Source organism: Sorex fumeus, unplaced genomic scaffold, assembly GCF_029834395.1.
Source record: "Sorex fumeus unplaced genomic scaffold, SorFum_2.1 ptg000002l, whole genome shotgun sequence".
NCBI lineage: Eukaryota > Metazoa > Chordata > Mammalia > Eulipotyphla > Soricidae > Sorex > Sorex fumeus.
In genome coordinates, this window is record NW_026606059.1 from 2347466 (window position 1) to 2372125 (window position 24660).

General features: G+C 40.6%; 1 protein-coding gene across 2 annotated transcripts in view; it reads left to right on the forward strand.

Annotated features, from left to right (window-relative positions):
• SNTG1 (syntrophin gamma 1) overlaps nt 1–24660 on the forward strand; it is a 339473-nt gene that overhangs the window by 274833 nt on the left and 39980 nt on the right. The window contains exons 15-16 of one of the 2 annotated variants that reach the window (XM_056110271.1): nt 20015–20167; nt 22700–22792. The exons of the other annotated variant lie outside the window; for it this stretch is intronic. Coding sequence (XP_055966246.1) covers nt 20015–20167; nt 22700–22792 — 246 coding nt within the window. The remainder of the gene's footprint in view (nt 1–20014; nt 20168–22699; nt 22793–24660) is intronic. 2 annotated transcript variants of the gene reach the window in all.

Here is a 24660-nt window from a genome sequence, read left to right on the forward strand (position 1 = left end):
TATACACCGTATATATAGGTGACATCATGAAAACCAAAAGATGCATATACTGCGTTGAATTCACCACTAAGTTCTGTCCTTTCCCCACTTACTGCTTCCCCACACTTTCTCCTTCCCTTCTCAAAGCCGCCAACTAATCTTAACATCTCAAAGTTCTAAGACTCTGCTTTACTTAGTTAATACATTTATTTCCTCTCTCTATAAATTATGATATCTATTTGTTAATCTCTGAGATTAAAATGAATAAATACCTCAAAATTAACAATTCTATTTTTTTTGCTCTTTTTTACTTTTTTTTATGGGGCTGGAGCGATAGCACAGCGGTAGGGTGTTTGCCTTGCACGCAGCCAACATGGCCAACCCGAGTTTGATTCTCCCGCCCCTCTCGGAGATCCCGGCAAGCTACCAAGAGTATCCCACCTGCATGGCAAAGCCTGGCAAGCTCCCCGTGACGTATTCGATATGCCAAACACAGTAACAACAAAGTCTCCAATGGAGACGTTACTGGGCCCGCTCGAGCAAATCGATGAACAATGGGAGGACAGTGACAGGACAGTGATTTTTGCTCTTTGGGTCACACCCGGCGATGTTCAGGGGTTACTCTTGGCTCTGCACTCAGGAATTACTCCTGGCAGTGCTCGGGAGACCATCTGGGATGTTGAGAATCGAACCCAGGTTGGCGGCACGCAAGGCAAAAGCCCTCGCTCCCAGCCCAATTAACATTTCTTGCTTCCAATACTGTGTACTTAATCTCTAACTAAATTCGTTCATAGTGTCACTTTATAAGTATCATTAAGCAAAATACAGTCAAACTGATGCTAAGATACTAAATTCCACCCCACCTCACTTTTATTAGTTTTTTTTTTAATCCTGGCCTGCTCTCAGTTTTTAACTATTTTTTACTAAAAAATCTCTTCCTGTGTATGTTTCAGGGTAGAGTGTTATCATGTACTATGTTACTCATCTCATTACTCATCTCCCATTGCACTCACCACTACAATACGATATCCCTATATCAGTCAACTGGACCATTATCCCCTTTCACCCTACCCTCTCTAGTAACTTCAATTTTTACTTTCAATCTAAGATTCATTTTCAGTTGGTTCTGTCTGTTTCTGTGATTTCTTGTTATCTATTTCACATACAGATGTAATTATCTCCTATTCTCTTTCTTGTTCTGATTTGTTTTGCTTTGATTGATTTTTATCTATGTCATTATAAGCTTAATTTTTTTCTTATAGCTTTGTAGAATCACATTAAGAATCAGTATCAGTATTTTTATATATATTCATCTGTTTTGGGCATGAATTTTTTTCTATGTATCAGTATAAATAATGCTTCAGTGAACATTTGGATGCATATGTCTTTATCAATTAGTGTTTTCGATTTCTTTAATAGATGCATAGAAGTGGAACTGTTAGACCATATGGTCGATTTTTGACATTCTAAGAAAAACATTGGACTGTTTTCCATAGAGGCTAAACCAGTTTAAAATTTATCCCTGAGACCCCATTGGTTTTCAGTTAGTTTTGACTCAAAATCAAGTTCAAAGCTTCCCAGAACACAAGGCATGACCAGTCTCTGCCACACTAACTCTCACCCATCCACCTCCCCGCCCATCCCCTGACGCTTGTCTGATGTCTCTCAATGCTGTTGTGTTTCAGTAAGTAGCAGTTTCAGATTCTTATCTTTTCTCCCTTTTTTTTGTTGGTGGTTGGTTAGATCCAATGGTACCAAGTCTGTGCTTAGAGTTTACTCCTGGCAGTGTTTGGGTGGTTATGTAGCACTAGAGATGAACAAATAAACAAAGGGATGTGGGTTGGCTTCATGCAGAAAACATCCTTTACCTGGTGAGCTGCTTCTCTGAGCTCAAGTTCTCTGAACTAACTGCCTTCGTAAATGATTTACTTCACGTCTCTTCTCACAGACAATCTCCTTATAAATAATAGCTTTCTTCACTGCACTCTAGCACTGTCCTCCCTTTGTTCATCGATTTGCTTGAGCGGGCCCAGTAACGTCTCCATTGTGAGACTTGTTATTACTGTTTTTGGCATATTGAATACATCACTGGGAGCTTTCCAGGCTTTGCTATGTGGGCAAGATACTCTCGGTAGCTTGCTGGGCTCTCCAAGAGGGGCAAAGGAATTGAATCCGGGTTACCCGGGTCAGCCACGTGTGAGGCAATAGGTCTTCACACCATGCTATCGCTCCAGCCCTATTCTATGTAATTCTATGTAAATGACATAGAATAGTCATTTCTGAGACTAGCATTTTTCCCACAACCTTTAATCAGTTTTTGTCATCCACTAGCGTGCTATGTGTTAGTATTTACTTGTTTAATTTTTGTTTTATTCCAAATCAAACCAATATCCAAGGGCATATATAGCATCTATTTTTTTAGAAGTATGTCTCTACATCTAAATATTGCCTGATGTTTTGGTTGATTGTCAACTGAATACATACTATGGCCATTGTTATAGGTCTGTAGTAAAATAATTGTTGTGGCTTCAGTTGACATGTATAGAAAATTTTCTAAACTCTGATAGAAATTCTTTTTCCTACAATTGAAATTTACTTAAAAACAAATATCAATAGTATGGAAAAGAAATGAAAATAATATTAGTTTGTTATAATAGTTTTCTATTTTATCCTGAGTTGTTTTGTAGAAGATAACTCAAAAGCAGGACAAGATGATAACCATTGAGGTTACTAATTAATCAGTCTAGAAACTTTCCATTTCATCTGACAAAATTTGCATGATTGGCTGAAAATATTTTATGAGAAATACTCCATTCAGATACTACTACACATAAAAATAAGATTAATAGATTATTAGTGTAACAAGCCTTTCTGCTACGAAGCCAAATTGCAGACACTCATTCTTGAAGGTACTCATTCAAGAGAATGGAATAGTATAATTGAAACAGATTTGTTCAGAGATGATCTGAGAAGATGGGGGTTTGTTGTTCCAAAAAATAATCTTGATTTTAAACTGGGCTTCAGAGCATGTAAAGAAGCAGTGAGGCAAAAGGTGGCAAAGAATTGTTGGAGGTGGATCAGCAGGAGAAAACTTATCTAAGAAGCTTCCGGATCCTTCCAGAGGGCATCGTGCTGGCCTCCTCTGAGGGGGAGGGAGGGAGCAGGACCCTGGGCAAAGGGCTTCTGTGAGGACCTGTTGCTCCTCTTTTTGCTTCCATCTGTAATTGGACCTGGTTCAGCATCAAACATACACACTGAAGAATGTCTTTTAATTTGGGGAGGCAGGAGAAGATGCAAGGGCAAGGAGTGACATTACAGCCAGCAGGGCCCTTGCCTTGCCAGCGACCAACCCAGGTCCCATCACCAGCATGCCATCTGGTCCCTTACGCCTGCCAGGAGTGATCCCTGAGCTTTGCTAAGTGTGCCCCCCCAAAAAAACAAACAAATAAAACGATCCAATGCCAAGAGTGATTATAAGAAATAAAATTGTGGAGAAAAGGATGGAGTCTCTAATACTTGTTTGCATACTACAATTCCTCACTTTTAAAAAAATCTCATATGGGCAGTTCCATCTGCGTAAATTCTGACCATCTAAAGACTTTTACTATTTTATTTGAGAGACCAGGACAAAACTGTGAGGCTAGAAAAGGAGAGATACTAAGATAATAAAATAGCTAAAATGTTGTAGTTATGGGAAAGGTTAAGCTAATTTGCTTCTTTTGAATTTATGAATTTGAGAGGTGACTTGACAAAATACGCTGACTGAATTTTTTAAAATGTTGACTGAATTTAAACATCTTCACATTAGAAGAACTATTAAGAGGATTAAAAACTGGTGTGAGATATTATTTAAAAAGTACAATAAGCTCACAAAAATGTTTTGCATACCAAGTATTAAATAGATACTCAATTGCATTCCTTAGAAGCATTTAAACTTATGAATCTTTGAATTAATTATTAATAGAATATCATTAGTTAGAGCTCCTGATATTTATGACCCAGTATCCTCATGGCTATAATAATAACCAATATACTACTTTTCACTGTCAACCTCTTATTTTTGTAAAGGGGAAAGTTCTATATTTTGTTAATTTCTAAGAGTATACTAGGAATTTCTTTTTGAGAATTATATAATTATCTCGAGAACTAGTAGCATAAAAATTAAAATCCAGATGATGAATTTTAAGCTATTAATTAAAGCCATTCATCTCAAGAGGGAAATTTTACTTCTAATAATATTATACAAAATTAATCTTATTGTTTTGTGTATCTCTTGCTTATTCATTTGCTTTCCAGTTCTGGCAATAGTAATTTATTTTAGTGAAGCTTCTGTTTCAGGAATAATTTCTTTGGTGGAAATTCTGATATCAATCAAAATAATTAAGAACTGATTCAAGTATATTGAAATACAAAATAAATGATGTTAATGAAATATAAGGGAAAACCATTCGATTATTCTATTTTTAAATGTTATATTCATATTCATTTTCCCTTTGAACTGATGCATTAACTTTCCACAAAAATGGTTTTCTTTATTAAAGCTCTCCTTTTATTCTAAATAAGAGTTTTCTTTCCTTATGTGCTGTGTAACACTAAATATCACATATATTAAGGAGGTAATGGAACACAAGCCATGTTCTGTGGAGAGATTAAACAGGGAGTTTGTTACCAGTTTATAACAGGAACCCTTGGAAAGGAAAGGACTTTGACTGTAGTTGATCTATCTCCTGTTTAAAATTGGTGGGAAAAAACAAACTTGATTTCACGTTACAGATAAATTCCAGTTCCAGAGGGCTGTGGTCAGGATTTGTCCTAATAAAATGGCTATCCCGGGCAGGGGGCAGTGGTCTGGGAATTTGTCTCTGATCACTCTAATCTCCATTTTAACTTTTTATTTGAGACCATGTGATTAACTGATAGGATTTCATACACACACTCTTCAAAGCCCACACCCTCCCTCGGCATGGGGAACCTGCCATCAGCACTCAGAGTCAAGCACTCAGCTCCAAGCCCCAACGGTGGACTCACATGCCAACGGGCTCCCCTGTAGCATCCCTCACCCCCTTTCTGAGTGTCTTCAAACGCTTCACATGAGAGGATCATCGTGTGTCTCTCTTCTGGTCAGCTTCTCTCTGCGTGATCTTCTGTAAATCCAGACAAGTCATGGCAAATTGCCTGACTTTGTCTTTTCTTACAGCCAAGTTTCCTTAACCGGTCATTTACTCTTGGATACCTGGGTTGTCTCCAGAATTGGCTAATGGGAATAGTGCTGCAGTGAGCATGACAGTGCAGATGTCTTTGCAGAATAGTTTTTGGGTCATTGAGGTAGATACCAAGTGGCGGAATTGCTGGGTTGTGTGGAAGATCAATCCTCAGTCTAGTAAGAGAATCCATATTATTTTCAAGAAAGGTTGAGAAGAAAAAAAAAAAAAGGCCCTCCCGTTGATCGTCGATTTGCTCGAGCGGGCCCAGTAACGTCTCCATTGGAGACTTTGTTGTTACTGTGTCTGGCATATCGAATACTCTCGGTAGCTTGCCGGGCTCTCCGAGAGGGGCGGAGGAATCGAACTCGGGGCGGACATGTTGGCCGCTTGTAAGGCGAACGCCCTACCGCTGTGCTATCGCTCCAGCCCAAGAGTTGAACCGATGGAAATTCCCACCAGCAGCAGGTGAAGTTTCCCTTTTCCCTACAACAATGCCAGCGCCAGTTGTTTTTGTTTTATTGTGAGGAAAATGTTAGAATGCTGATCCCACACTTAGTTTCCCAGATGTGAAAATGACCAATATTTTTTGGAAGCAATGATTATACTCTATTGTTATACATTAGTATTGGATCAACTTAGAGCCTGAATTTGAGAGCCTAATTTGAAAATGTTATATGTATCTTTGGTATTTTTCAATGAAAGTTTTTATCTGAAGGGTACAGTTTGCCACGAATAAATACATTCTGAAAATTCATTGCTTAATTTGTGGGAGTTCTCAGTATTATTATTATTATATTATTATTATTATTATTATTATTATTATCTTGTTTTTTATTTGGGCCGCAGCTTACTTCTGGTCTCAGTTTTATTATTATTTTGTTTATATTTGGGCTGGAGCTTACTCCTGGTTCTGAGCTCAGGGATGACTTCACGGGACCATGTAGGGTGCCAGGGATCTTATGCCGGTGGGCCATGCTCCAGACAAGTGCCCCGCCTTCCCCATCTCTCTGGTCACCTCTGTGTCTTCAAATATATATTCTACCCCTGCCACTCTCCTCACCTTGTTCCATTAAGGAACATTTATGATGTGAATAACTTTGCTTTTGAATGCTATTCTATACAGCTCTTCTATTATATTCAAGCTATTTAATTATTATATTTGTTGATCTCTGAGTTTTTTCACCACTTTATCCTCCTGCTTGCTGCTTCAGTTTCAGCGCTATCCCACTCTCCTGTTGAAACCTTTAGTTGATTAATTTTGTTTCAGCTACTATAGTCTTTTGCTGTACTTATAAAAGCTCTCAGTAACTGTAGTAAATTCCTAAGCACATTATCCAAGGCTAATATCACCCTGATGTCAAAGCAGAAAAGGACAATACCTAAATGGAAACCGTAGACCAGTATGTCTAATGAACAAGCATGAATAGAACTGCTCAACAAAATCTATGTACTTCAATAATACATTAAGATAATCGAACACCAGGAGCAAAGGGGATTCATCAAGAGATTCAGGGAAGGTCCACTGTGTCCAAGTGATTAATATAATAACACAGCAGTAGGGCGTTTGCTTGCGCACAGCCAGCCTGGCTGAGCCGGGTTCGATTCCTCCGCCCCTCTCAGAGAAACCGGCAAGCTACCGAGAGTATCTTGCCCGCACAGCAAAGCCTGGCAAGCTCCCCGTGACGTCTTCGATATGCCAAACACAGTAACAACAAGTCTCACGATGGAGATATTACTGGGCCCGCTCCAGCAAATTGATGAACAATGGGAGGACAGTGAAACACATCACCTGAGAAAATGTACCAATTATAAAATGAAAGGCCAGGGAGATAGCTCATGTAGTGAATAGAACACATATCTAGCATGTAGAAGACCCTGGCCTGTTCTTGCACTGCATGTCCCGTGAGTATGGGTGTAGCACTGCTGGTTGCTGAGCACGGGTACACTGAGCACCGAGGTCCATTCTGAACACTCAGCTCAAAAGTCTCCAAATAAGTTTAAGCATTATGAAGAGTGACCCCATAGTTCTCTAAAAAAAAACCTTAAAATGTCAGTAGGAGAAACACTATTCAATATAGTAAGAGCAATACACAACCAACATCATACCCATGGGTAAAAATCAGAAAGATTTTCCTTCAAGATTAGATAAAAGGCAAATGTAGCCACTATTGTTCAGTATTGAAAGAACTCATCACAATAATTTGTCAAAAAAGTAATTATTGTTAGAAAAGAAAAAAGTAGAACAATAACTATATGCAATTTAATATGATGTTGACATACAAAACCCTGGGGATTTAGCTAAGAGTATTAAAGATAAAGACACACAAACAATAAAGTTGCAAGCTGTAAAATATATATGCAAAACAATTCTGTATTTCAATAAACAAACTAAAAGAAAAAATAAATCACATCTAATTTACAATTGCATCAAAAGACTTAGTTACTCAGGTATAAACTTAAGAAGGTGAAAGACTATTATATTTAAAATTACAGATCACTGCTAAAAAAAAATTAAAAGAAAACATACAGGTGTCTATGTAGTAAATGAAAATCAAAAGCAACAGAAAGATTTTACCTCACACCTGTAAGAATAGCCCACATCAACGGTGCCAGTGACACATGTGGTTGGGTACGTGTAGAAAAAATAATCCACTTTCACCACTGGGGATTGGAATAATTTTTTTAGCTATCTCTAAAAAGATAATAGATTTGCATTTGGCCAAAGAAATAAAAACTACATTATGAACTCGTATTTTTACCATTTAAATGAAGAAAATGAAGAAAGAATAATTTCAAAAAGTATATGAATATCTATTGCAGAGATATTTAGTAAGTCAAAATTTATGAACAAGCCATGTCCCACAATAAACAACCCACATGTCCTGCAGAAGAGAAATGAATAAGCAATATATGTTATAAATTTACAATGAAGTACTACTCAGCAACTAGTGACTATGAAATTGCGACAATTTCAGTATCTTGGATAGTCCATGGACTCATAAGATGGGTGGATGGAAGCTGGCTGCTGGTATTTGGGTTGTGGGTGTGATGTGGCAACTTTCTTGGAGACCTCAGATCTGAGAGAGCTCCAAGGTCTGGAGCACATGGCTTGTGTGCATGGCCCAAGGTCAATGTGACATGCCAGATGCCCCCACAAGACTACGGAGTGGAGTTCGGGTGACCCTTGTAGAGCTGAGTCTGCAGAACTGGTCAAGCACAGGCCAGAGAGTATGCCTGGTCCAGGATCCCTGGGACAATGTACCTGACTCTCCTGAGGAGTACCCAGGGGGTCCCACAATAAACAAACAAATAATGTTCTAGTATCCTGCCCTTAAAACAAATATACAGCCCCATGAATCAACATTAACTCACTTAACTTCAAAAGCATATTAACGTATGTATTTGCATTAAAACATATTTTCTTTCTTTTTCCAGATTAGGCATAAAATCCAGAAATTGAATTGACTGACACATAAAGATTGTTAATTTTGGGGGCACCACACTCAATTGTGCTCTGGGCTTACTGTAGGCTCTATGCTCAGAGATCACTCCCCGAAGCCTCAGGTACATCTGGGGTACCAGGAATCAAACCCGAGTCAGCTGCATGTTAGGCAAGAACCCTCTTTGCTGTGCTATTTCTTTGCCTCTTCCTAAATTATTTTTATTATCAATTTATATTTTGGGGGTGAGGGAGCGGTATAAAATAGAAAGTTATTGTTTTAAGGCTAATAATTAAAAATTGATTTAAAATATTCTTAAAGATTATATTCTGATTCTTAGATCATAATTTTTTTTTATTGTTGACCTGGGTTCGATTCCTCCTTCCCTCAAAGAGAGCCCGGCAAGCTACTGAGAGTATCCTGCCCGCATGGCAGAGCTCCCCATGGCATATTTGATATGCCAAAAATAGTAAGTAACAAAAAGTCTCACAATGGAGATGTTACTGGTGTCTGCTTGAGAACATTGATGAACAACGGGAGGACAGCGGGGGAAATAGTTAGAAGAGGTTGCTAAAATCTCAGGGCTGGGGTGAATGAGACATTGCTGGCGAGTAAATCAACGAACAACGGGATGACAGTGACAGTGTGATATTTTTATAAAGACATGCGCAATAATTTAAGTGCCAGATGATACTGGAAAAATATACTCTCACAAGCAGTGAAACATATATAATAGAAGGTATATTTAATAATATAGAAACCTGAAGCTATAAAAATGGAAACATTAAAAAAATTGATGCTACTTTAATTTCCTTTCATATATTTTTACAAGATACAAAGAAGAGAAAAAAATTTATTTTGAATTACATAGAAGGTATTTTCACATATTGAGCATATTGGTTATACAATTAATAAATATCAATTTAATTTTTATACCTATATACAAAGATTTATAATCATTTAAATAAATTAAAATGATTATAAACTTAAAAATAAAATGATGAAGAGTGTTTCTAACAATATTCTTACTTTTGTCAGAAAGTTGACTTAAAACTACATTCACGATCATGATCACGATCATCCTGTTGTTCATCGATTTCCTCAAGCAGGCACCAGTAATGTCTCCTTCCTAGCCCTGAGATTTTAAAAGAGCCATTTCAATGCTCTTTCAGGATTAGGAGAATGAGACCCATCATTGTTACTGGTATTTGGCATATTGAGTACGACACGGAAAGTTTGCCAGACTCTGCTGTGTGGGCAGGATACTTTTGGTAGCCTGCCAGTTTCTTCAAAGGAAAAATAAGATAATAAGATGTCGTGCGGCCGCATTTGCGGCCACGCACTTCCAGGAGCTGGGTTTTATAGTCTCTCCGTCTTGGCCATTGATGGGACCAACCTGGCACTGGCAGCAGCTGGTGGGTGTGACGCCTACCTACTGGAAGATGGGGGGTCTGGGTGGAGAAGGCCCAGTCCCAGTTCGAGTAGGCTTGGAGACCTCAGCCCCGAGACCCACATGCCTGGGTTCCTTTGCCAGTTCTTTCATGCATGAGGCCTGTCCGGATGAGTGGAGAGTGGTCCCAGCATGGCTGTGGCTGGCTCCGGAGGTCCTCAGCTGCTGGGGCTTTGCTGAGGGGTGGGGGAGAGAAACTCAAGCCTCCCCTCTCCAAGGGGACCCAGTGAGGACAGCCTGGTGCGGGGACAAGAGACTCTGCGCTGTTCTCCTCCGGGAGCTGGGTTTTATAGTCTCTGCATCTTGGCCGTTGATGAGACTAATCTGGCGCTATCAGCAGCTGGTGGGTGTGACACCTACCTACTGGAAGATGGGGTTCTGGGTGGAGAAGGCCCAGTCCCAATCCAAGTAGACTTGGAGTTCTCAGCCTCGGGACCCGCATGCCTGGGTTCCTCTGTCAGTTCTTTCATGCATGAGGCCCATCCAGACGTGTGGAGAGTGGTCCCAGCACTCATTAAGAAAATATTTTTATAAACGTGAAAATTGTAGTGTAAGATGTTAATGAAATTATCAGTTTTGTCTAGTAATTAATACTATGTCAATACAATCTCTTTTAGACAAAAACTAATCAAAATAAATTGTCAAGTTTTAATTTTAAAGGTATAAGTTTTACTCTCATTTTTGGATTTATTATTTTTATGTTAGAAATCAGTAATTTCTATATTTAATAATGAAGTGTTTTCTTTTCACTATAAGTTCGGGTAACAAAAGCAATAATGAATATTCAGAACATGATAGTAATTTACTTTAAAAATATAAAAGTATTTATATACCTGTCATTTATTTATGCTTCTGATTCCATAAATATCATTAGCATAATCAAACAATTATTAAAAATACGATATGCTATTCTAAAAAGTATGAAATAAGTGGCTAGCTAAACTAATGATATAATGTAGCTATAAACAACTTTAAACAATTTTGGTGTGAAATAAAAAAGAAACCATATTGATCTATGCAGAAATTTTTCTACAGAGATAATTTGATGACTGACATTTTTGTTTGTATTTAGTCTTAAGTTTTAAATTTAAAAAAAATCATGCAATTAGTAATTCCTCCAAACCCAACAATTACTCAGTCTGGTTAAGAGAAAATATAATTTACCTACCTAAATTGACCTTTGAATGCCTGAGAAAACATATACCCATTATTAACAAATATATTGTAACATGTTTTATTTGGCTTTTTATAAACCTGACTGTTACCAGAATCACAGGAAATAGTTGGCAGTTTGCAGAAAATCTTTAGTGACGCTGTAATAATCTGAAAATAAAGACAAATGTCTCTGAAGGAGGCTTGAATGGGGCGAAAGCACAAAGATAGGATTCAGGGTACATTCATTGCTATTTTAATGTCATTATGAAATGGCATTTTCCAATGAACAAAATGTATAGTGGAAGCTATCATTACTACTGGGGCCAAATTCATACTCCGGAAAAAGAGAGTAAGTGATATGTATAGACACGACAAATTAATGAAGAATACAAGAGAGAAAAATTCATTGTATTCATTATGCTTATGAAGTAACAGTAGAGCTATTACCCATATGTCCAACATTACGCCAGCATTTATACACATGGGTAGTAGTGGCTTCAGCATGTTGGGAGGCACCCGATTATAGCGGACTGTGAAACTTGAGTCATTTCTGCCAGCACAGTCTGTCCAATATGATGTCTAACTGGGAGCCATTGGTGGCATACGCCAGCTTCAGAGTGATGACCAAGGTGGGGGCCTGGAGAGTACAAAAACATTTTAAATTCTTTTTTACCCTAGGTTTTTGTTTGTTTTGTTTGTTTGGGGCCAGACCTGGCCATGCTCGAGAGATCCTACAGTGTAGAGGGTGAAACCTGCATCTCCCACTTGCTTCCACACACTGGGCCCTTTGAGCTGTGTCTCCAGCCACAAATGCAAAGATGTTTTGAAAATGCAGCGGCCAGCTCTTCCCACTCTGGAGAAGCCCATGTTCTCTCTTGACCACATCTCTCTGTCTCTCTCTCCTCTCAACATTTCCTTAGAAAATTTCTTTCAGTGAACACTGAAAGCACAGCAGGTAGAACATTTGCCTTGCACGCAGCCCACCAGGCCGACCCGAGTTCGATTCCTCCACCCCTTTCGGAGAGCCTGGCAAGCTACCAAGAGTATCTCGCCCACACGGCAAAGCCTGGCAACTTACCGTGACGTATTCAATATGCCAAACACAGTCACAACAAATCTCACAATGGAGACGTTACTGAGCCCACTTGAGCAAATCGATGAGCAACAGGAGGACAGTGACAGTGACAGTGATATGCCTCGAGGTCAAGGAAATCCTTTATGCTCTGGAAATACTCAGGGGTTAACGCTCTACCATGTTGGGAATGACCCCAAACCAGAGGTGTCTATGGAGCAGGCAGGCACAAACCTACCACACTGTCCTTCCAGGCCTACCGCCGACATTCAGACTGACGTCGGTGGGCCCCACGAGTGGATCATGTGAGGTGGGGAGGAGAGAGACGGTCACTTTCTCCCAATCCGCCTCTGCCACCTGGGACCCAGGGTTACTGGGATCTTGTCTCACCATGCAGAAGGGAATTCCAGGAGTAGACAGGCAGTGAAATGACAGTTTTTATTTGGAGGTTTTGAGGGGAAAGAGGTAGAGACAGTGTGAGAGAGTGCAGAGTAACGTGCTCAAGAGAGCCCGGGCTTCTCCAAGGGCAGAGAGAGCCCCCCCCACACACCAGCATCAGACAGGAAAGCACTAAAGTCCCCATCTCACAAGGGCAGATGCTCGCGACGTATGTGCTCAGGCACCACATGTGCTCGGCCATGTGGGCGCAAGCAGCACCTGGGCTAGGCTGCAGATGCCCTTCCTTTGCTCAAGGTGGCCTTTCTAGAGTTTCTCCACTTGCCCCCAGTGGGGCTTCACCTAGGTCAAAGTCCATTGCTAGGGAGGTTACCAAGGGGGTCAGGGGTAGTGAGGGTCTTCTTTGCAATTCCTTTCCTGGCTTTTTGTTTCTGCAGGAGCTTCTGTCGGAGGGTTGGTCGTGCCTCCTCAGGGTCGGTCCCAGACTGGCTCCAGCTCTCCCTGGGGTCAGGGCTGTGACTTCCCAGGAGATTGACTGCCATTGCCTTGGGAAGGGGCTTCCCTATCTGCCTGCCTTCACATTACCATAGAACACACATGTGCATTTAGAGAGAAAGGGATAAATAGAAATAGAGCTGCTCTGAATAACCACGTTCAAGACGCATCTTCGAAATTCCTTTACCTGAACTCACTCCCACTCACTTGCATTTTTGTCACCGTTCCCTGAACTTCTGGAAAGGAGTGCATCGAGTACTGACTCTCTCTGAGCCCCCCACCAGCCCCACCCCCCGGGTCCTCCTGCCTCCTGATCTTGAGGCCTGACAGTGCCGCTCTGTAGCAGGTGCTGGTGTGCTCGTTGAGACGCACCATCGCCTGGTTACGTGTGTCCTTGAACCTCTGAGGACAGTGCCATCTCTTCCTAGAACATTCTCTTCCCCAGTCTCTCTCAGTCCGACTTTTATTTTTTTTTTTTTGGCTTTTTGGTTCACACCCAGCGATGCACAAGGGTTCCTCCTGGCTCTGCACTCAGGAATTACTCCTGTCCGTGCTCAGGGGACCATATGGGATGCTGGGAATGGAATCCGGGTCGGTCACGTGCAAGGCAAACACCCTACCCACTGTGCTAATGCTCCAGCCCCAATCTCAGTTCGACTTTTTAATCCTTCTTCTTTCCTGTCCTGCAGAATTCTTTTGTTTCTTAGATGTTTGTCTCCCTCACATTTGTCGTGTGAGAAATGCCTCTGAAATAAAAAATGAGATGAAGCAGCCACAAAGATTGAAAGACAGCGTAACAGGGGTGCTGACACACACAACTGAGTGAGGTGGGGTGGCCAGATGAAGGATGGGATTGGGGTCCTTGGGTGGGGAGGTGGGGACTAGGGTGATGGGCGTGGTGTTGGAATTATGGACAATTATTCATAGTAGTGTAGCCCTGTAGCACTGTTGCTGGTTGATTTGCTTGAGCGGACACCAGTAACATCTCCATTGTTGAGACTTGTTGTTACTGTTTTTAGCATATCAAATACAGCACGGATAGTTTGCCAGGCTTTGCCGTGTGGGTGGGATACTCTCGGTAGCTTGCCGGGCTCTCCAAGAGAGGTGGAGGAATTGAACCCGGGTTGGCTGTGTGCAAGGCAAACGCCCTACCCGCTGTGCTATGGCTCCAGCCCCTCAGTAGTGTAAGCAAAAACAAACAAACAAAAAAAAAACTAAACAAAAAAAAACCTTAAAAAATAACAAATAACTAGAAGTATTTAAAGATGTTGAATCTTTATTTGCATATTTGATTGAGACTCGTTTCATCTCTGTGAGGTTTCAGCAGTTGAATTAAATGCAATGTTGTTTCTGTTGAGAATGAGGGCACCTCCCAGAGGCCCCCTCAGATGTGCCGAGACTCCACATGGTGACCCTCAGCCTGAGGGTATGGTCCTGCTCCACCGGCCCCTGCAAGGCACCTGGGGACATTGTTGCTGGACCTCTGAGACTCGCCCCTGTGGGACTCAGCCCTCTGTTCTCAAAGACTCTGTGTGTGTGTGTGTGTGTGTGTGTGTGTGTGTGTGTGTGTGTGTGTGTAGGCTGTCAAACCAACCAGGTCCTGGTCTCAATTCACACACTTTCCCCTGTCCTCTCTATCCAGCCACTGCAGGGAATGTCACCTTCTGTTTACTTGCTTTTTTAAAAAAAAATTTTTAATAAATCACTGTAAGATACAGTTACAGACTTTCCTGCTTGCGTTTCAGTCATACAACGCCCATTCTCCACCCCCAATGGTCCCACTCTCCCTCCCACCACCCTCACCCACCCCACCTCCTGCCTCTGTGGCAGGCACCTTCCCTCTTTCTCTCTCTTTCTCCTTTGGGGTGTTACGGTTTGCAATACAGGTACGTAGATGTAGGGAATCGAATTATTTTATCAAGATAAATTTAGAAAACTGAGAAGGAAGAGGAAAAAAAGAGAGAGATTAGGTGTTTGAGAGAAGGCAGACTTCTCCTGGTGGTTAAAATGTGGAGACTGGTTTTGGGGGAAGGTTAAATACAAATCCTTCCGTTTTCCTGGCCTGGAGTTCTCTGCACACATAAAGAATCTGGGCATGGTTACAAAAAACCTGAGGCCAGGGTGGGCCTGTCAAGTCCACTGTCACCGTCAGACCCTCCTGAACTCTCCAGGGGGATCACTCTTCTCCGTCGAGGCTTGTTCCTTCTGCAGAGCTCAGGCTCTGAGCCTCAAAGGGATGTGGCCTTCAGGCCTTTGGGCCACCTCAGGGCTGGGTAATTTCTTCCTGAGTTTTAGCTATTTCCCATGTAATTCAATTTTAAGATGGTCCATGAAAGGCTTTCCAAGAGAACAAAAATTCTTAAATGAATTATTACTTTTAAACTCTATGGTAATGTGGAGTTCATGCACAATTCAATCAGCTAATCAGTGGCTGAATAAATAGCAGTACTCCTACAAAAAAAAACCTCTATGGTAAAAGGCATATTATGAAATATTTAATATAAAGCAATCTATTATAGATATTTATTACAGTCTATAATAATTTTATATTACTGGAAAAGTTAGGCCCATCTTATTAGCCATAAATTTGGCAAATTTTCTGGAAGGGCTTCAGTGTTTATTTGCATTTTTTGCTCAGTGCTATCAGCTTAGATGTCTAAAATTGAGGTTGTAATATATATATATATATATGCATATATGTGAATATATATAGAATCAAGGAATTTACTGAAATTTTCAATGTACTGACTATCTTTATGTTTATGTTAAAGTCCAAATTTCATGACTTGTCTTCTTTCCCAGACATAACCTCAATCTCTCATCTTTGAATTTCTGCAATGTTACCCTTTTGTCTTAAAACCGGAAGCAAAGTTTTATCCCTCTGCAGAGTTAAAATAGTTTAACTTCCACCCTCTTCTTCAAGCACTGGTTAAAATTTATTTCCAGGAACACAATTTCCTGACTATTCCATATATTTCGGGACATACTTTTGATAATACCACTTATAATAATCTGTACTGACATATTTACTTATGTGATTATTTAATGTGTCACTGAAAGTCTCTCTACACTGTTTAAGATCCAACTACCACACTTTGCATCCCACTTATTATTGGAGTATTTGTCATTTTACTTCTCGTTAGGTTGTATTTTTTGAAATAGTAAGCTTTAATTTTTTAATTTCCTAAGCAAATAAAAAGTATTAAATATAAAGAGGTTGTCTTCCTTTATATTTTCTGAGCTTTTATTTGGAGCAATTACAAAGCTACATTCTACAACAGTAAATGCATCTACCTTTCACGATCTCTTCTTTAGTACTTTTAAACATACAGAGAGTCAAAGAGGAAGATTTTATAAAGTAATTTATTATTTTGAAAAAACTTGCCAAAGAGGGCAATTAATTTCAATATTTTGTTTAATGATGATCTTTATGTATATATATATATATATATAATGATTAAACTCTACTTTTCATACTACACGAAAATCCAAGCTCTGTTTCATCAAGTTTACGTCCATATTTTTAATATCTCTTAAATTGGAATATACATTGATGTCTGAACACATTATTTGAATAACTTTAATGGGACCAATAAATTGCTGTCAGAGTATTTTGATAGAACAAAATGTAATTTTAATACACAATTATCGTGTATGTTTTGAATGCCAACACCATTCATACTGAAAACTCAAATTGGTTTTTACTTATCATATAAAATAAGCTCCTGCTCATATAAGATCAAAGAAATCAACTCAGTTCAGACCATACGGAACGTGAGCTGCAGAGACAGCTGTGTGGGTGCTGATACTCAGTAGCACCAGTGCAGTACTGAGTGGGCGCCCAGGGGTGGCTTAGGTGGCTGGGAGGAGACAGGCAATCACTTTCAGTCAGATCCTCCTCAGGCACCTGGTCAGGGGAGACTAGGACCTAGGACTGATCTAAGTCTGCCATGAGCCCCTGTGTGGGCAGCCAAGCCCTGCCAGGCCCATTGGGGGGACCCTCAAGCCACACCTGAAAGCCCTTGGTTTGCTGGGTCTGGGGCTTGATCTCCGCCACCAGATTTGTGGGGGAGTCAGGTTGGAGCGAGGATTTTCCCTTTGCAGGAAAGGAAAGTTGGGCCTAGGCCTGACCCAGGGTTATGGGGTTCCTGTCTCGCCTTGCAGAAAAGAATTTCAGGATTTTATTTGGAGGGTCTTTAGGAAGGGAAAGGAAGGAGGTGGGGGGGGAGAAACAGAGAGAGAGAGAGAAAGAGAGAGACAGACACAGAGACAGAGAGACAGAGACAGACACAGAGACAGAGACAGAGAGAAATCTGCTGCAGAGAGAACTCAGGCTTCTCCAAAGGCGAGCTTGGCCTGGCCTCTAAGAACAGCTTCTGCATCTGTGTATTCTCAGGGGTGCCTTGCTCTCGACTTGTCTGCCAGAGGTGGGGGTTGATCAGGTGTTGTCACAAACGGACAGTTTTGAAGTTTTCGGTGACTCTCCGTCAAGTCCTTAATTGCAGTCTCTGTCTCTCTGAAGTTGCCATCTCTGGCGGGTCCCACCTTCACTGGGTCTGTCACTGGTGCCAACTGAAGTCTTGTCTTATCATGCCTCAAGTTCCTATTTGTGCACAGTGGGCTTCTTCGCAGCTTCAGGGCTGTTGATTTTGTTATTTCTAGGAAATCTGTTGCTGTTGGCATCAGGGCGCCCTTCCCCATCTCTCTGCCTGCCTTATCAGTGTCTGGGACTTCCCTCTCTCTATAAAATCTCCAGGGGTGACCAGAGAGAGGCCCCGGCGACTCTCCCCCTCACTGCCCAGGTTCGGGTGGGCCTGGATCGCTCCCCCAGCAAGGGCAGCCCGGGCCGTGGGGCAGAAGGCAGAGGAAACGAGGACCAAGCCAGTTGGTTGATCAGTTGACGTTTATTCGATTCTCCCCACACGCCTGCCCCATTCTCTGAGCCTCCCATTCTAGTCTCACACTCCTGTCATTCCCCTCTCCTCCTGTCTCTCCCGCTCATCTCTCCGTACTCCATCTCGCAGTCTGGGATCTCTCTCTCCACGTGCCTGCTCCTGTATTCTTCTTCTACATCCTTCTCTCTCTGTCCCCCTCGCTGTTCTCTCCGCACTTCCTCTTGCTGCCCTGCTCTGTCTCTCTCCTCTCTCCATCTCTCTTGTCTCTCCAACTCCCCAGCACTGTTGGCCTACGCTGAACCCAATCAAGTAGCCAAATCAACCTAAGAAAGCCCTTTCTGACTTCCAGGCTCAAGGGCCTAAACACTACCTGGGGTATTCCAAAGCCCTTCCTGACTGACAAAGGGCAAAATACCTCCTAAGGTGTTTTTTTTTTTCTTTCCTAAGTCCAATAACTTTATCAACATCTTAATACTAGTTATTTTTCTATGACACAGTAAGAGACACACTGAGACTTGTAGGGCAGCTCTCCTGGGAACATCTTGCCACAGACTCAGACTACAGAGCTCAGGCCAGATGAATCATTCCTAACCCTAGCAGGGTCCAAATCTAGTTATTACTTTTTGGATCATGACAGCATTTGTCCATGACCAAGCTCTGAACTTACAGTTAAGCATTAAGGCACCTTGGCCAGGCCCATCTCGATGCCAGGGTAGCACATAGCTTACCGCTTGCCCTGGTTCCATCCAGTCTCTAGTCAGGACCTTGCTTTTGGGGGCACTAGGAAAGGCAGCTGAGGCTTAGGTGAGAGAACAGATGCCCAGGAGGGAAATATCACTGAGAGTGACATTACAAAAGCATAGCATATACTGTCTTCTTGTGTCCATTCAAAAAGGACATTGCTCTGAATAAACTATGCAAAGAACATAGGGAGAAGAGAGTATTTACAAGTCAACAGAACACAAACAAAGAAGTTACAAATAAACACAGAGGAACTGTGATGGGAGCAACCGAATAAACCTAAACTACCTGAGGCTATGCAGGAAGGACAAAACAATGTTATCCTACACATCTCCTCAGAGCCTGAAAGTCCCAAAGGTTCAGCCCTCACCCTGAGCCAGAAGTCAGTTAGCAAAGTGTTGGCAGTAGCCAACTTTCCCTCCTGAGCACTGCAATGAAATCGGGATTTGAAGGCTCTTAAATTTTTCATAGGCAATCACAAGTATTACTGATTTATCTTAAGGGCAATTTAAGGAAGGGAGATTGTGTGCTGCCCTCCTGATCTGCGAGAAAGCAGTTCTCATGGTTAAATTCTTGTAAGAACTAAAGCCAGAAATCCTAACCTCTATTGTATGGCCATGATCAGATTTTTAGACTGGAATTTTGGTTGTGTCCATTTTTAGAGGTATAAAACTAAATATTTTCCCTAAATTTGCAAGATTCTTAATGATAGTCCTGCATACCTAACGCCCATCTATAGGCTGTCAACACCCCCATTAATGTTCCAGGTCCTCCTGGTCCTTAAGCTCTTTGGTAAACCCAGTTCTGTGTTCCAGCTCTCCAGTTGTGCTTCCTTGGGCCATCTGTCCCTTCCTCAATGTTGTTCTGTGTATCCCACCCACGAGAGGGCTCATTCTCTGCCTCCTTCCTCCCACACACCTGAACCTCAGCATCTTGCCAGGGACTCCACCAATACAACAGCAAGTCCTAGGATTTCTCTTTCCTAAGAGCTGAGGGGTCGCACTGTGGTACCCCCCATCCTCTAGTAACGAGAACAGGAGCCGCACTGTGTTGGTTATGGGGACTGATCTGTGCCAGGCTGTGGAACTCCATCTACAGGGTTCTCACTGGGATGGTGAGCAGGAGATGCCCTATGTTGGTGATGGGGATTGGTCTTGCCAGCCTGTGTAACTCCAGGTTCTCACCAGGACAGCGAGCTGCTGGACCGGCGGAGGCACTGCTTCACCGTGCAGTCCGAGGCGGGGGAGGACCTCTACTTTGCCGTGGAGCTGGACTCGGATCTGGCCCAGTGGGAGCGTGCCTTCCAGACGGCCGCCTTCCTGGAGGTGGAGCGCATCCAGGTGAGTGCATCACGCTCCAAAAGATGCTCCAATATTGGCTTCCCTATGAACTCGACTGTGACTCTCCCAAACTCTGAAGGGACGGTAGGTGGTTCACCATTGTTTCCAAGAACAGTCGGCCGGCTTGGAGAAGCATCTTCAATTCTTCAGCAGAATCCTTCATTCCTGTCACTCATCCACAGTATTTCTCTTCTTAGAGAGAGATGATTCCATTCAAAGCAAAATAGAAGACGTTGTAATGTTAATTGGTTACAAAGACACTTCCTGATCTCTAATCATGAGATTTTACTCTGAATAATTTCATTTTAATCTGAACAATTTCTTTCACTCACAAGGCTTTTTCTTTCTTTCTTTTTTTTAATTAGTGAAACACCATGAGGTACAGTTGTAGACTTACAAGTATTTGTTCTTGGGTTTCAGTTATACAATGATCAAGTACCCATCCCACCACCAGTGCCCATTCTCCACTCCCACCACTCCCAGGATCCCTCCCACCCCCATCCCCCCATCCCACCCTGCCTCTGTGGCAGGGCACTCCCTTTTGTTCTCTCTCTCTCCTTTTGGGTGCTGTGGTTTGCAGAAGAGGCATTCATTCACAGTGCTTTTTCTTGATGGAAACCTTTGCCTCCATCTGGCTTCTTCAAAGACCCATGAAATTTGAACAGTATTGCAAAGGAGTCATCAACCAAGATTCTCTTGGTTTCCACATTTCCACACTGTTAGGTCGATTGATTGCCAGTGTTTTCTTAGATGATCCTGTTGGAAACATCCTATTACGGTCAGAGAGATACTACCGTGGACAAGGTATTTGCCATGCATGCAGCTGACCTGGGTGTAACTCTGGGCATCACATAGGTCCCCTGAGTCATGCCTGGAGTAATCCCTGAGTACAGAGCTTGGAGTAAGCCCCTAGCACAGTTGAGGTTGGCCCAAAAACAAAACCAAAAAGTAAAATAAAATAAAATCAACTCATCTTACTTTTGAAGCCAGTATCACTTTCTTCCTTTTGTATGTTTTCTTAGGTTTGGTCTCACTGTGTTGAAATAGATAAGTGAGTATTTATCATTCCCAACATCAGGTTATAGAGTTGTTTGGGATTATACTATTTTACAACTACTAAATATAATTATATCCAACAGATATTTCCTAAATATAATTTCTTAAGTGTGAAGTCAGAGCAAAATTTCTTAGAAACTGCAGCCTTTGCAATGATAATTAGGATAAATTTAAATATACTTTGTAAAAATAATTTTTGCGTGACTTTATTTTTAAGTGATTGATTTAAAAATAGCAGAACATTCTGTCTAAATAAGAGAAAATGTGACAACCTTGAACATTCCTTAATATTGATAGTTCTAATGGAGTAAGAATGGATAGATGCTAGCATAAATGATGGTCAAATATTACTCAAATGTATTAATCAAATAGAAACACTCAAATTGAAATTCAGAGATGATTCTCTTAGAAATTAAACTCTAAAAAAGTCATGATTATAAATTTTTATTCAAAAAGTATGTGAAGAGAATACTTTGATGAAGGTTACTTGCTACATTTAGTATAACATTAGTAAAATCATAATGTGATTTAGTATATTTTACACATAGTTACAAAAAGACAACTGTGATACCTGGATTTATTTTGAAGATTTGCCTTAACTCTCTTTGTCTCTTCATCCTATATCAGTAATATATTACAAATGCTTTCATCTTTTGACTGTTCTACTACATTTTATGATAAAATACACATAAAACTGGCATATGGACATAAAATGCATCATGTTACCTATAAGCACCAAATTTTTACATTATGAAAATAATTTACAAGTATTATTATTTGTGTTTGTTAGTATCTCAGATATTTACATGAATATTATTCTATACTTTTATACTACTGTGAAAGATAAGCAGTAATTATGAGGAACTAATAGGTCTGCACAAATAATAGGAAAGTTGTCGATGTGTTTGGGAAATTGTCTGCTCCACAGAGAAAACCATATGGAGACTCTTCAGGCCAAACTTTATATTTTGCCTAAGATTCTTTGTGCGCTTTGAGAACATCCTTACAGAGTACCAAATAAATGACTACGCCAAGATTTGAAGCAGTAGTGTAATACTTGATTCTTTAGTTTAGGCAAGTGCTATTTACCTTCAAGGCATGACAACTTTAGATAATTTTGCCTTCACCTAAACTTTTCATGCCAGCTGTAGTATTGGCAATACCAGAAAAGTTGTCAGTGTTGCTAAAGTCCAGATAAGGTCAAACGAACCAGAATTGCATCCCAGGCCCTTCATCTCTCTTGATGGCGAAAAAACGCCTCACATTCTATCTTAATAACTTTGGTTGACTGATAATATCCCTTCCTTTATTTGACTGTTGCTAATGTTGTTAGCTATTTATACAGAACATACTCAGAAGTTATAATGCAAAGTTTTTATTGCATATATATTGCAATATTTATTCTAAATATTGCCTATTCATTCTGACATTGTGCCAATCACATGACAAAATAATGGCTCTTTTTCTTCCATCTAGTGTAAGACATACGCATGTGTGCTTGAAAGTCACCTGATGGGACTCACCATTGACTTCAGCACAGGATTTATCTGCTTTGATGCTGCAACGAAGGTAATGGACACAGGATATCTCTGAGGAGGGCTAAAATATTCTGATTTATGAACTATTTGGGCCGCGTGTCATCTTATCAGAACTTTTCTTTATGACATCTTATTATCTCATTCCTACTTTGGACAAACTTGCAGGCTATGGAATGTAGCTGCCCACAGGGCAGAGTCTGGCAAACTCCCTGTGGCGTACCCAATATGCCAAATACCAGTAACAATGATGGGTCTCATTCTCCTAAAGAGCCTTGAATATAATCTCAGGGCTAGGATGAAAGAGACGTTACTGGGGCCTGCTCGAGGCAATCGACGATTAACAGGATGATGAAATGAAATGAAAAATGAACTATTTAGAGACGTTTTACTTTGGAACCTCCTGCATCCCACCTCATACATAATTACGTTATTTTACTTTATTTATTCCATAGGATTCTCTCCTCCTTCCAGAGAAGTCTGTGATCACTTCTAGTAGTGAAATGCACTAATATTTCCCTCTTATTTTTTAATTAAATCTCCTGATGTGAAAGATGGAAGGATTATTTAAATATCCTCTAACTTCCATAAGTATTTTGATTGGTTGCTATGTCTCAATTTTAAGAAGGGAACATATTTTTCTGTTTTTATTTATAGAATGGTTTAAATTTTTAATAAACAAATGTGTTAACACAAACATAACTATGTAAGATTAATATATATATTTACATCATATATAATCTCTGTTGTTTAGTATAAACTAATACTAAGGGGGAATTTTTCTTCTCCCGAATATATATTGAAACAAAATGCTCCTTTTTTTATGTTTCTTTGTCAGTATTTTCAAGCAAAATACAGAAAAAGCATTATTAGTTTTTATGGCTCATATTTTAGTTGACAGAATGGAGGATTTGGAAGCTGGGAGTTTTTGACAGGGAAGTTAGTACTTGTAAAGACTTGACCTGATAAAGTCTGTACTCTCTGGGCGGGACCCTTTCCATAAAGCATCTGACTTTTTTTCTGAAACCAATGTATGTTGACTGACAAATGGTACCTTTCAGCAAGTTGTGTCTAAAAATGTCTGACAGTTCAACAGGCTTTTAATCCTGGGCTCACAGATCTTGCTGGGCCACTTACTGATGTGGGCTTCTGGTAGATGCAGAAAACTCTTTCCCCCTCCCATGAGCAAAGCAGTTCCTTCTGTCCACCTGCTTTCTGCACTAACAAAGTAGAAATAAACTGATCTAAAAAATAAAATGACTCCTTCATGGTAACTTTTGTGGTTCATAAGTCATCTGCTTCAGGGAAGTGTATTTATCTAAAATTAAATCTTCGACAGGATTTTCAAAAGCAAATACAAGTGAAATTGGAGAGCAATAAGCATGTGTCAGAATGTCAGAGGGCAATGAGTGTTGGACTAAGTAGTTGGATTAGGAGTTTGTTGGATCTGATGGCATTCTCAGCTGCCTAGTGATACTTCATGGTGTGAAGGTGGAGTTGGCAGTTTGCTGTAGATACAGGAGTCTGATTATAGGAGCACAGAGCAAACATCCCTGCTCACAGACATGTAGGATACAAACCCAGTGATTACCACAGGAAATCTCACTTGGTTTAAAGATGAGGCAATATTTATTTTTATTTTTGTGCAAATAAATAACATGCAGTAATATACACATGACAGTCAGGTTTGAGGATTCAGTGCATGATTCTTTCATGATGTCAAGAGAACGGAAATATTATCTACCTTCTCGAAGTTTCGAATTTCAGATGCCAGTTGCTATTCTATTGAGTCTCAGTTAATACCACTATTGTTTTATTTATATGATTGTAGGCTTTATTTTGAAGAAAATATTCAAAAGAGAATAATTCTAAGTATATATTGATGCAACAAAAAATAAATAG